The sequence below is a fragment of the Leopardus geoffroyi genome, chromosome A2, assembly GCF_018350155.1.
Source record: "Leopardus geoffroyi isolate Oge1 chromosome A2, O.geoffroyi_Oge1_pat1.0, whole genome shotgun sequence".
NCBI lineage: Eukaryota > Metazoa > Chordata > Mammalia > Carnivora > Felidae > Leopardus > Leopardus geoffroyi.
The window spans coordinates 168,405,318-168,418,527 of record NC_059331.1 but is presented as its reverse complement, the minus strand read 5'-3'; the positions used below and the strand labels follow the sequence as shown (position 1 = coordinate 168,418,527).

At 60.1% G+C, this 13,210-nt stretch overlaps 1 protein-coding gene across 5 annotated transcripts in view; it reads left to right on the top strand.

Moving 5' to 3' along the window:
• Nucleotides 1-13,210, top strand: part of PTPRN2 (protein tyrosine phosphatase receptor type N2) — an 809,741-nt gene that overhangs the window by 721,813 nt on the left and 74,718 nt on the right. For 4 of the 5 annotated variants that reach the window (XM_045496335.1, XM_045496333.1, XM_045496336.1 and 1 more), the window contains one exon: nucleotides 3,583-3,777. The exons of the other annotated variant lie outside the window; for it this stretch is intronic. In XM_045496335.1, coding sequence (XP_045352291.1) covers nucleotides 3,583-3,777 — 195 coding nt within the window. The remainder of the gene's footprint in view (nucleotides 1-3,582; nucleotides 3,778-13,210) is intronic. 5 annotated transcript variants of the gene reach the window in all.

Genomic DNA, 13,210 nt, shown 5'->3' with positions numbered 1-13,210 from the left:
GCGGTGTGACGAGAGGTGAAGGAGAGGTGAAGGTGGCCGCAGGTGAATGGCGGCTTCCCTCGGGACCTCGGCCTCTGACTGGCGTCTCTGCCGGCACAGACCGCCCAGCCTCGCACCGCTTGCTTCCGAGGCAGAACGCCGGTGGCGGCAGGCACATCGAAGGTTCGAAATGCACGTACCTGCAGAACGCCGCCGGAGAGCTTCGGGCCAGGGCCATCTTTCCGACTTTTCCCCTCTGTCCTGCCGGGGGCTCTGTCCGCTTGGAAGCGTTAGCCCCTCTGGGCCTGCGCTTTCCCTCACAAGGCCCGGCGAAAGGTGCCGTCAGATCTGGAGCATCTCACCGGGGAGGCCCCTGCCCGGTGGCTCCCATTCCCCGAAACACCCAACGGCTCTGGGCCGGACCATGGGCACGGGGAGGTCAGGGCCCGGCTCGTCGTACTCAGCGGTCATTCCCGGCCTCTAGGAACGGCACGTGTGGACCGCCAGATGCTGGATAAATACTAATAGCTAATAATGTGCCAGGCCGTGCTGAAGGCTGGTTCTGAGCATGAGACCTCGTCGAGTCCCCACTAGAACCATGAGGTTGGTTTCACAGGTGAGGAAAGTGGGACACGGGGAGGCTAGGCGGTTTGCCTGAGGTCACACAGCCAGTGAGTGCTGAGGCGAGGACGGGAAGTAGACATTGTCGCTCAGGTGCTGTGAACGGGGGAGCGATTTCTTGGAGCCCGAGGAGAAGAATCACGGGTCAACACACGTTACAGCCCGGGTCTCCATTCCTCTGGAGAAGCCGTTTCCTGGGCCCTGGATTCCAGGTGGAATCCCTCCCGAGACAGCGCCGAACACCCGGCTGTTTGCGTCCCAAGGGCGAACTCTCCTGGTGTCTGTCCCACCCCGGCTGGGGGCGCAAGGGGAGCACAGCTGCCTGCGGCCGCCCGTCATCCCAGGTCAAGGTCAGACGGGCCCCCACAGCCACCTGTCAGCCCGTCAGGGTCAGATGGGCCCCCACGGAGTGGAGGCCTCAAGGCCCTCGGGTGTGCGGTGGCTTCAAACCCAAGAACCCACTTCCGACGTGACCCTCCCCTCCCCTGCCACCAGAGGCGCGTGGTCTTAGCGGCTGGCTCGGTTCATCATACAGAAACTGGACAGCGGTCAGTTCAAAATCAAAGTCCCATCAGAGCAGGTGGCCTATGTCTTCACCTGTATCTACAGAATGTGATGGGAGCAGCCTGGGCCCCCGGCACTCCCCCGCCAACCTGGCAGTGGGCCCCCCAGGTGGTGCCCCCCCCCCCAGGTCCAGCCAGAGCCGCTCCCTCGCTCTTGGGGTGACCACTGTCCAACCAAGGTGCCCGGAGGGCAGATGTGCACTGCCCTGGGACGCAGGCTGGGACCACCTCTTCTTGGAGCCTTCCCTCTGCCTGTGAGAATCGCGTTGTTTTCAAGAAAGACCTACAAGGAGCGCCAGCACTGAGTAGCGCTGCAGCGAGCTGGGCCCAGGTCGCAGCCCCCAGCGGCCCCCCGGAGCCTCCAGCCAGCCGCGGAGTCGCCTGCCAAGAGAGGAGGTCTCACCCGCGATCTGCTGCCTCTTCCGACTCCAAAATTCTGCGGTTTCTTTAGAAATACCTTTGAACTCGCTGGGCCCTTGGGACCGTTCGTTTCTGTGGCACTGACATCTGCACCACCTGCTGAGGAATGACCAAAGACTTTCTCCGGCGGCCGCCGCACGGGCCTCTCACGGTAACAAGATGAACACTTCCGTTTTTAAAGTGGAAACACTCGCGCCGGAGACCTCGCGTGATGTGCCCGTCCGCCCGAGGTTGCGCGGTCTCCCTCGAGCAGAGAGAGAGAGTGGTCGTCCCCGATCCCCACACAGTCCTGGGGGGTCACCTAGCTGCTGTGACGTTTGTCTCTTAGTGACCAAACCGCAGCCATCGCGAACCTTCCTCCCCAGGGCCGCTCCTTCCTGGAGGAGTGTTTGGCGCCCTCCTGGCCTACGGTGGCGTGGCCTTGAGGTTCGGTCGGACGTCCCGCTCACTCTTGCAGGTGAACTTCACCCACGGGAAAGAAGGGGTTACTGACACCATCTACCTTATTAAAATAACCCGTTGTGTCTGGGGCTTGTTTGTTTGTTTTCAAGATTGTGAGAAAATCTGGCTGGGTTTTTAAACAGACTCATCGTGTAAAAACCACGTGTGGGCAGACGCAGGGGACGCACAGTGGCTCCCCTGCCATCCTTCTGCTGTCCTCACGGTGGCCTCGTGCCTGACGTTACCCCCGCTCCTCGGGACCCCCACGGCCCTGCTCCCCGAGACCCACGGCTCTGGCCGGCAGAGGGCTCGTGCGGTGTGGCCCGTGGGGCTCCCCTCAGCGCACCTGTCCCAGCGGTGCGGCCACCCAGCTCCGGGCCCATGTGCCGTGCCTCCCCCGGGGAGCTGTGCCCAGAGAGGTCTCTTCTCTGCGGTGGCGGCGGCCTTCTGAAGCTCTCCAACACTGAGGGAGATGGCAGCCACGTGGAAGGTTCAGGAAAACGTGTGAGCGTTCTGTGGGCATCAGCCACTGCCCTGGTGCGTGGGGCTGGTAGGGACGGCTGGGCACCAGCACCGGGAAGGGAGGAGCACGCGGGAGCCCTGCAGCTCCCCGGCATCTTGTCCCGTGAATGCGTGTTTAATTCCCCTCTTGGGCTCAGATTCCCTTACAGACTTTCTCTCGATATCATTTTATTTGATGGCTCAAGTGACAGTGATATTTTCAGGGAGCAAAGGATGGAATTCGTGAGATCATGACGCCAGAGCCCTTGCACGGTCATTTTGCTAGTGAGAAGTGGGGGGCGTCCCGGCCGACTGTCCGATGACAGCCAGCAGCTAGCGAGCGACTCCACCAGGCGCCCCCGTCTCTGAGCGCTGTGTCTGCCTCGCGTGGCGATGGCGAGGACCCTGCGGTGGCCAGACAGAAGCTCCGTTTGGCCGTTGTGCCGAGATTTTCCTTTAGATCTGGAAACTCTGTCTTTGGGGGTCTGGTCAAGGAAGCAAACCCTTTTCCGTGAACCGCGTACTTCCCTTTTCGTGTGTGATTTCGTTTATTACCTCCTGTGGGGGCTCTTATCCGTTTGGGCATCGTTTGGGGAAAAACGGGAAGAACCACACAGAGGCGGTTCCCCCCAACGCCTGACCATGGTACCAAGCTGAGAGCACAGTTCACACCCTTCTCTGCCTCTGTGACCCATCTTCTGAGGAGGAAAGAAAGACGCCTGGCTCAGCCTGCACGTGGCATGGTTCCGCGGGTGGTCCAGTGTCGCCGCGGGCTCGGTCCAGGGGCCCTTTTGCCTGAATCTGTGTGTGTATCTGTGTCTTGTGGGCATGTGTACCCACCTATATGTGTGTATCTGTCTGTGTACATGTCTGCGTATTGAGTATTTATGTGTCTGTGCGTGTGTGGCCGGGCGTGCGCATCCGTGTGTGTGATCTGTGTGTGCGTGTGCATGGCTGCAGGGGAGAGCCCCACGTGCCCCTCGGCTCTCGGGTCGGGCAGGGCTCGGTGGGGGGGGGGGGGGGGAGGCCACACTAACCTGCCCTCACCGTCCCCCAGGAGCTGTGCCGGCAGCGCATGGCCACGCGCACGTCGGAGCGCCCGGAGGGCCCGCACACGACCCGCATCAACAGCGTCTCGTCCCAGTTCAGCGACGGGCCGATGCCCAGCCCTTCCGCCCGGAGCAGCACGTCATCCTGGTCGGAGGAGCCGGTGCAGCCCCACATGGACATCTCCACCGGCCACATGGTCCTGGTAAGGCCCACCGTCCGTGCTGTCGGGAAGGGCCGTGCCCACGTCCGCAAGGAGGGGAGCGAGTGGGGGCGGGGAGGGCGGGGCTTACGACGCCCCTGCGTCCCATCCGTCACACACCCGGCCGCTTCAGAACCGTCAGCAACAAACCTGACCGTGTCGGGCAGCTGGCCAGCCGGAGACGAAGACCCAGGATGTCCGGGCTCCGCTGACCCAGTCAGTCCTCCTCGTTTAGGGCAGGATGAGGATGTGCGGATGCCGGGGTCTTCCCAGTCTTCTGCCTAGACCGCGTGCCCCCCACACACCTAGTCGGGATTCCATGCTGGTTGTCTTGCTTTCAGTGGGTGCCTACTGTGTGCACTGCTGTCGTCCAGACCAGCGTCTGGCTTGGGTAGACAAATGTCCCTCCCCTCCTGCTTCTGATTAAAAGTGCCTGGGGGCAGAGGCGGGGGCTCAGAGCCCAGCTCTGGAGACCCTGGAGCGGAAGCCCCCACCGTGGGACCCTCCCTCCTGTGTGTCGGGGGACGGATCTGTCCCTGTCCTGTCTCTTCCCAAACCGAGTGTCTGTCGTCCTCGAGGCCAGTGCGCGGAGAGGCTGTGTCTGAGTCTACGCGAACTGTTCCTGATTCAGCCCCTCTTACGTAATGGCTTTCTTCTGAAGGTGGGCCGCCGCCTCCTGTTTCCTGCTTGTAGAGCTGACGCCCTAAGCCGCTAGCCATTGTTCTCCTCCCGGATTCAGATTCGGGCAATGAGAAGCAGAGCCCTGTGCGGCGGCCGACACACCCCCAGATCAGGGCAGTGGTTTTCGTGGTCTGGTCTACGTCCCCAGTGTCAGCGTGGGACGGGCCCCGAAAGTTGTGTTGGCTGTCTTTAAACACTTAATTTTGCGGAAAGTTTCCTTGTCTGTTCATCGATAATATAGGCTGGTGAGACCCCCAGAAAGCCGGCAGCTTGGTCCGCTCCGGCTGCCACAACAAAATACCGCAAACTGGGGGCCATAACAACAGAAATGTGTCTCCCAGGATCCTGGGGGTTGGACGTCCAAGATCAAGGAACTGCAGTTGGGTAACTGGGGAGGTCCCTTCCCCTTCCTAACCAGAACCTTCTTCCACGACGACCCGCCTCCTGGGAGGGGCTCCGGTAGCCAGCCGCCCCTCCCACATCCCCGCTCCTGGTTCCTGCCCAGCCTTTCCTCTCACGTCCTGACCCTTGGTGGAAACACGGTCTGTGCTCAGTCCACCTGCTTGTGCATGGGGCTCTCAGCACTTGCTGCCTCATGCAGGAGTCCTGACTGTCCTTTGACCCGGCTTGACACGTGGGTTCAGGCCCTGTGTCGTCCTTCCTTCTGCCTTGACCCAGCTTGACACATGGGTTCAGGCCCTGTGTCATCGTTCCTCCCCACACACACACACACTTATCTTCATCCCAAGCACTTCCCCTGTGCAGAGCCCAGAGGCCTGGGGCCATTGGCATAAGTGAACCACTTAGCATTTTTACAAAACTTCTCACTCACTAAAAGCAGGTAAAATGATTCCTCTTTTAGGCGCTGAAACCGTAGTCCGTTCTTGTAGGGAATGGGGAAGGCCACGGAGCACAGTCTGGCTGGACCAGAGTCATGGCCAACAGTAACTGGAGCTCCATTATTGGTTCACAAATGGCCCTCCCCCTCCCAAGCACAACCTGTAGAAACCTGCGTGTGTCAGAACCTCAGGAAGGCGCCGGAACGCCTGACCTTCTAACTCATTAAGCCTACAAGAAAGATAATTCTGCGGTGATCAGTCAACTCGACCCTCCGTAAGGAAACTTCAGTGTTTATCAGACAGCTACACGATGATCTTCCTGAACTACACGCGAAGGATTCAAAGACCATCAGATAAATTATGCAGGGTCCAGGCAAATCCCAGGAGCCAACCGTTCCGATATTCTGCTGCTCCCCGCACCTCAGGCAGTTGTGACATTCTGCCTTACGGGTAGAATGGAATCCACAGCAGGGCTGTTTACGTTTGCACAAGGTGGGAGCAAGGAGCACCCCCACAAGGTAAGAAGGGCCAGGTTATCTGGAGAGCATACTCGTCACTACAACCTGCGGCCAGTGTGCAAAATCGGAACGTTTTCTTCAGCAAAGGATGGGACGCACGTTTGAAGGCGTAAGTGCCACGGGAAGTCAAGCCAAATGTGGATCCTCGCGTCAGAGCACCTTCAGGAGCAGCGGACCTGGGGGCGGGGCTCGCCTGGGGGCGGGGCCAGCTGAGGGCGGGGCCCACGTGAGGGCGGGGCTCGCCTGGGAAGCAAGTCGGCCTAGGGTGAGGCTCGCCTGGGGGACTCAGGCTCAGCTGGGGAAGGAGTCCCCTCTTGGTCTCCTGGTCACTTTCTGCTGTAGCATCCAGGGCTGCCTGTGCAAGGCGCTGTGATCTCCTGCCTGGAAGCCATAGGAAGAGAACTCTAGAAATAAACACTCCACCCAACGAGCTGGTCTTCCTGCTCAGACCAGGGGCATCAGAACTGCCCTGCTGGGGCACCGAAGGGTCGGCTCAAGAAAGGGGTCCTGGGAGGCCCGTCTGTGGACCCCAGGCTTTGTGGCGCCGAGGGAGGCGGTGCTGGGTCTGGGTCCCACAAGCTTGAGCCACGGCTGGCCGGGTGGCCAGTCAGGGCGCGGTGATATTCGTGATATTCGCAGAAGGAAGGGGCATCCGGGAGGAGGGAGACAGGAAGGGAGGAGCCTGGCGGGCTTCTGAGTGTCTGCAGGGGAGCAGGGCGGTGTGCCCTCAGGGCTACGTGCAGGGCTCTGAAAAACAAGTGACCTGGGAAGTCAGAGAACTACTGTAAACATCACCGTGTCTTGAACGTGTGAGGAGAGACAGGGGAGACGCTGTGAGGGAAGGCATCGCCTTTGAACTTAGCTGTTAAAAAGGACCCTTTCCATATCACGTTTGCTCTCGGAAGCTGGAGCATGGCTGCGCAGTAGGTGCCAAGAACAGGTCACTGTCCCCAGAGTCCCCAGGACACAGGTGCCTCCGTGAAGCAGGTGTAACAGAGGACGCACACACGCGAGAGTGTGCAAGGAGCGGCCAGGACGCGTCTACCCCAGCCTCAGTGCCGTTTTGTACAGGCTGGAAAGCTGGGGACTGGTGCACAGGGAGCGGGGACACGGAGGGAAAGTTGGCTTGGTGCTGTCCCCATTACGACCGAAGGAATAGAAAACCGAATTCAGGAAAACGGTGCTGGATGGTCTCTTAAAAATACATCTCCGCCCACGTTGAAGGTGAATCTGCAGTGTGATTTCCTTCGCCCTCGGAGTACGAGGCAGGAATGGGCATCACTGAACATTCACACAGCAGCCGCTGCTCAGACCCCGTGAGGGGGGAGCCGACGTCAGCCCCGTTTCCCAGGTGAGGGCGACGAGACCGAGTGCTGGGATGAGTGCACAAAAATGCACGTCCCAACACGGGGAGGGACTGCAGGCTTCCTGCCAGGGAGAAGGGAGGAGCAACCTGCTGTAGGTTTGGTGGCTGCAGAAGGGCGTGTGCGCAGGGGAGAGGGGGGAGGTGCGCAGGGGAGAGGGGAGATGTGTGCACAGGGGAGAAGGGACACGTGTGCACAGGAGAGAGGGGAGATGTGTGCACAGGGGAGAAGGGAGATGTGCTCAGGGGAGAGGAGAGATGCGTGTGCAGGGGAGAGGGGAGATGTGTGCAGGGGAGAGGGGAGATGTGCACAGGGTAGAGGGGAGATGTATGCACAGGGGAGGGGGGGAGATGCGCAGGGGAGAGGGGAGATGTGCACGCAGGGGAGAGGGGAGATGTGTGCGCAGGGGAAGGGGGAGGTGCGCAGGGGGGAGGGGAGATGTATGCACGGGGGGGAGGGGCGCAGGGGAGAGGGGAGATGTATGCACAGGGGAGGGGGGAGGTGCGCAGGGGGGAGGGGAGATGTATGCACGGGGGGGGGAGGTGCGCAGGGGAGAGGGGAGATGTGTGCACAGGGGAGGGGGGAGGTGCGCAGGGGGGAGGGGAGATGTATGCACGGGGGGGGGAGGTGCGCAGGGGAGAGGGGAGATGTGCACGCAGGGGAGAGGGGAGATGTGTGCACAGGGGAGAGGGGAGATGTGTGCACAGGGGAGGGGGGAGGTGGGCAGGGGAGAGGGGAGATGTGTGCACAGGGGAGGGGGGAGGGGGCAGGGGAGAGGGGAGATGTGTGCATGGGGGAGGGGGGAGGTGCGCAGGGGAGAGGGGGGAGGTGTGCACAGGGGAGGGGGGAGGTGGGCAGGGGAGAGGGGAGATGTGTGCACAGGGGAGAAGGGAGATGTGCTCAGGGGAGAGGGGAGATGTATGCACAGGGGAGGGGGGGAGGTGCGTAGGGGAGAGGGGAGATGTGCACGCAGGGGAGAGGGGAGATGTGTGCGCAGGGGAAGGGGGAGGTGCGCAGGGGGGAGGGGAGATGTATGCGGGGGGGAGGTGCGCAGGGGAGAGGGGAGATGTATGCACAGGGGAGGGGGGAGGTGCGCAGGGGGGAGGGGAGATGTATGCACGGGGGGTGGGGAGGTGCGCAGGGGAGAGGGGAGATGTGTGCACAGGGGAGGGGGGAGGTACGCAGGGGAGAGGGGAGATGTGCACGCAGGGGAGAGGGGAGATGTGTGCACAGGGGAGGGGGGAGGTGGGCAGGGAGAGGGGAGATGTGTGCACAGGGGAGGGGGGAGGTGGGCAGGGGAGAGGGGAGATGTGTGCATGGGGGAGGGGGGAGGTGCGCAGGGGAGAGGGGGGAGGTGTGCACAGGGGAGGGGGGAGGTGCGCAGGGGAGAGGGGAGATGTGTGCACAGGGGAGGGGGGAGGTGCGCAGGGGAGAGGGGAGATGTGTGCACAGGGGAGGGGGGAGGTGCGCAGGGGGGAGGGGAGATGTATGCACGGGGGGGGGGGAGGTGCGCAGGGGAGAGGGGAGATGTGCACGCAGGGGAGAGGGGAGATGTGTGCGCAGGGGAGAGGGGAGATGTGTGCACGGGGGAGGGGGGAGGTGCGCAGGGGAGAGGGGAGATGTGTGCACAGGGGAGGGGGGAGATGCGCAGGGGCGGGGGGGTGTGCAGGGGAGAGGGGAGATGTGTGTGCAGGGGAGAAGGGACATGTGTGCGCAGGGGAGAGGGGAGATGTGCACAGGGGAGAAGGGACACGTGCGCAGGGGAGAGGCGGGAGGTGGGTGCCCCCCCGCATCTCCCGCCGCACCCAGCACTCCACCTGCACCGCCCCCTGTATGCCCGCATCCACTCCGGACTCCCCTCTGACCCGCTGCCTCCCACCAGCCAAGGGTGTCGCCGCTGCCTACCCGGGATGCGCGCATGGGGAGCCGGCGGGATGGAGCAGGGCCTCGGGCACCTTCATCTGGAGAACCGGCACCCGCCGGTCTTCCTAAAAGGACCTGGTTCTGTGGCTCCTGGCGGCCCTCCTCCCGTGGCCCTGCTCTTGGAGCCCCGGGCCAGCACCTGCGGCTCGGTGGCCACTGTCCTCACGGTGACGGTGGCCGGCCCCTCCCCGGAGCCACCACTAGTACAGTCCCGTAGTTTTTTGTGACTCGATGTCCAGTAGTTTCTCTGTTTTATCCTGCTGAGGGTAGCGGGCAGCTTTCACACGCGAATGTTTCAAGCACACAGCCCGCGTGAAAGGAAGCGTAGGCTCAATTCCTGCAAGACCCTGGGTCACCCAGGATGCCTCCCGTTTATCTCGAGAGATGTTGGCAGACTTCCTGCCAAAACGTCTGACCGATGGACCGTCCCACCAACCATGACGAGCACGGTGCCTGTGTCCCCGGACGCCCCCGGCCTTGGGCACTGGCCGGCCTTCATCTTTCCCACCGCTGCATGGGAAGGCTACTCAAAAGCGGCTTTAATTTCCACTTCTCTTGTTGTGCGTGAGATACGGCAACCTTTCCTACGTCTGGGAGCTACGCGCCCTTCCTTCCAGAAGTGTCCCTCGAGGGCTGCCACCGCCCGCCGCGTAGACGTGCCGCACGTTTTCATGGTACGAACCACGGACACCAGCGAGAGTTCACCGGACTCGACCTCGTGGTGACACCGCGTCACCCTCGTCCCTCCTCTGTGCGCCGACGAGGCCCTCCGAGAGAGAGGCACGCTGATTACGCCCGACGTGGATACGTTTCAGTGAGAACGGAAAAGAACCGTCTGAAAAGTCACACTGAGCTACCGAGTGGGCAGGCTCAATGCCTCGGGACGGTGTTTCCCGTGCGTGAGAATCGAGGGCCAGTGCTGTGAGCCGGCCAGGGGGCGTCCTGTGTGGTGACATCAGTAAGAGGAGCCTGAAGGGGCACGAGGGCCTGGCTGCCGTGGGGTCTTTGGGCCTCAAGGGACCTGTCCTGGGGTCAGCAACACACTGGTACCAGCACATAGTCCCCGAGGCTGGGAGTCGGAGATCACGGCGTGGGCGGGGCTGGCTGCCCGCCGGGGCCTCCCTCCCCACGCGCGGACGTCGTCTTCTCCCGTGTCCTCACCGGCCGTCCCTCTGTGTGTCTGTGTCCTCACCCCCTCTTCTTATCAGGACACGAGTCACACCAGATCGGGGCCCTCCCGCCGACCTCGCTTTACTCGAATCGCCGTATTAAGGCCTCATTTCCAATACGGCTGCGTCCTGAGTCAGGGGGTTGGGGCTTCTGCACAGGAATGTGGGGGGCGCAGTGAGCCCATGACAAGGGCTGGTGCTTGAACTACCCCGTGTCCTGCAGCTTGAAGCAATGACAGGCCCCTGTCTCTCCCGTCGCGTCCTCCGTGCACCGTGGGGACTGAGCGAGTGGAAATACTGTCACACCCCCACCCCCACCGGCCCCAGCACTGGCCCGGGACCTGAGGGAGAGACGCGCAAACCGTTCCCGTCTCCACCGGCTTCCAGGCACGGCTCTGTTCCCCTGTCCGAGCCTCACCCTCCTGCCCGTCCCCGTCACTGTGAGAGGAGGCAGGTCCCCAAGAGGCTCCCTGGGAAGGGAGGTGGCCAGGGAGTGTTCATGCATTTACAAACCGCACATGACAGTTCTGACATCAGGCCTGACCGGTTTCTACCCAAGAACTGGCCCTGGGGACAGGTGCTCAGCATGGGAGGGGCAGGTCATGACCACCCACTCTGTGGAAGGGTCTCACAGGGTGGGGCATGACTCAGCCAGGTGTTCAGGGTGCTGGGCCCCCAGGGCCAAGTGCTCTGTGTCAGAGAGATCACCTGTGTCCCCTCCCGAGGTTCCCTCACTGCTGGAGTGGGGGGGACAGGGCTCCATGTCTGCATGGCTGAAACAGTGCTCGCCCCCCACCCCATGGCCAGCTCCTGAGGTGCCCAGAGGCTCCTTCGGCAGCTGGGACACTGGCCACTCTCAGTAGCTTGGTTTTGACACAAGACAGGGACTGTCACTTCTGTTGTTCAGTCTTTATTGTGGGGAGTGGGTTATTTATTGTACTTTTGATGGGGGGGGTGTGTGATTTGCCTTGTTATTTTTAAAAATCTGCTTTACTGTTTAAAATGCTAGGATGATGCTAGAACGTTTTCCCAGCTTGTTAGAATTTCTTGTCATGAGTAAATTGGGTAAAACGTCGTGAGTAAAGTCAGGTGTCCAATTATATTTGTTGAATTAAATAATCAAATGCTAAATTTGATAATTAGTAAGTCTGTGAGGCGAAGAAATTAAAACTGATACCCAAAGTAGGGTGTGGAACGTGTTTATTCATGTATGTGTTCGCGGGAAATATTTCCTGAGCGTGCAGTGACCTCCTCGGTCTTCCCCCAGATCAACCTGACGGGAAAAGCCACAAGAAGAGATGTGTCCTTCCGGCCCCTTCAGCTGCCCGTAGACCTTCCAGGTGACAGGGTCAGGGGAGTGGAAAGGCGGCAGGAGCCCTGCAGGCCCAGGATGGAGCCATGGGGTTGTTATGTACAAATCGGTGTGCAAAATCAACAATATATAAGAAGCAGTTTTTGAAATTGCACGAAACCCGTGGTTCCACAAATAAGTCACACGTGGGCGAGCATTCACTGACTTTTGCCCACCTGTGTGTCCTCGGCATCTAGCTCAGCTCTCACATACACCAGGCCGTGAATTAAATGGTCCGAATGCCCAAGTGAAGCAGATGCTACATGTCTCGCCCCTGAGAAGTTTACCATCTATCTGAAGCGGAAAGGGGTTAATATCTAGGAAGCACTGGGCGTGGCCAAATGTCAAATCGTGCTCTTTCGCCAGAAGTCTTTTCATCCTTCGTGAAGGTGTGGGGTGGTGGGGGAGACTGAGGAGGGGCGCTGGCCCCGAGGGGTTCTGGGCGCCGTCTTGGTCAAGGGGGGAGCAGCGCTCTGGGGCGGGCGGGAGACAGAGTGGGCAAGGGGACCCCTTGTCAGAGTCCCCGAGTCAGTGCCCAGGACTGGAGCCAACAGTGGGTGACAGAGGAGGCTAGCACACACACACGGGCCACACACCGCATGCAGGTTTGTGCTTGATCCTTATGCAACCGCTACCGTTTCTTGAACAGGAAAAGCGATGGCCATGTATTCATTTCTTCTCTTCCTTGTGTCCGCTTGCCGGAAGGTGAGAGAACGTGTGGGCCAGCGAGCCGGGGACCGACAGGGTCAAGACCAGTGTTCTCTGATGTGTTTGCCTGAAAATGATTTTAATTAGCTTTCACACTTGCATAATAGATTAGCCAACGGTCAAATTCTAGTTAATTTTTTCTCATTACTTTAAAAATGCTGTTTTCTTTGACACTACAGCTGTTGAGAAGGCTATTTGCGACTGACCCGATGGCCGTTCCTTTGGGGTTCACTCTACTTTCTTCCTGAACCCTACAGCTTTGTTGTTCCGGGATCTCCCTGGGCCCTGTCTGGGTGCAGACCTATTTTATTCTTATTTTGCTCTGGCTTTACTGTGTGCCTACATTGGACAGTCCCGATCTTACATCAGTTCTCAGAAATGACCAGCCATTCACAATTTACACGTGACCATCTGTGTTCTGTCCTCTGGTGGGAGCACATAGGGTGTCCTGTGGCCTCCCGTCTCTTCCACATTTCCTCTCGTTGTCCCTCCGTCCTGCCCCCCAGGCGACTTCCTCAGGTCTCTTATCCGATTTGCAGTGTTTCTCTTCCACAGTGTCTAATCGACATGTGACCCATCCACTGCATTAATAATTACAAGGAGTATAGTTTTCATTTGTACTTGTTCTATTTATTCTTTTTTGAATCTGTTCTTACACTGTCGATCCTCACTGCAATATCTTCAGTCATTATAAATGCATTATTTGATTGTTTCTTTTTTTTGTAAATTTTGTTTAATGTGTATTTCTGAGACAGAGAGAGACAGAGCATGAGTGGGGGAGGGGCAGAAAGAGAAGGGGACACAGAATCCGAAGCAGGCTCCAGGCTCTGAGCTGTCAGCACAGAGCCCGACGCGGGGCTCAAACTCACAGACCGCAAGATCA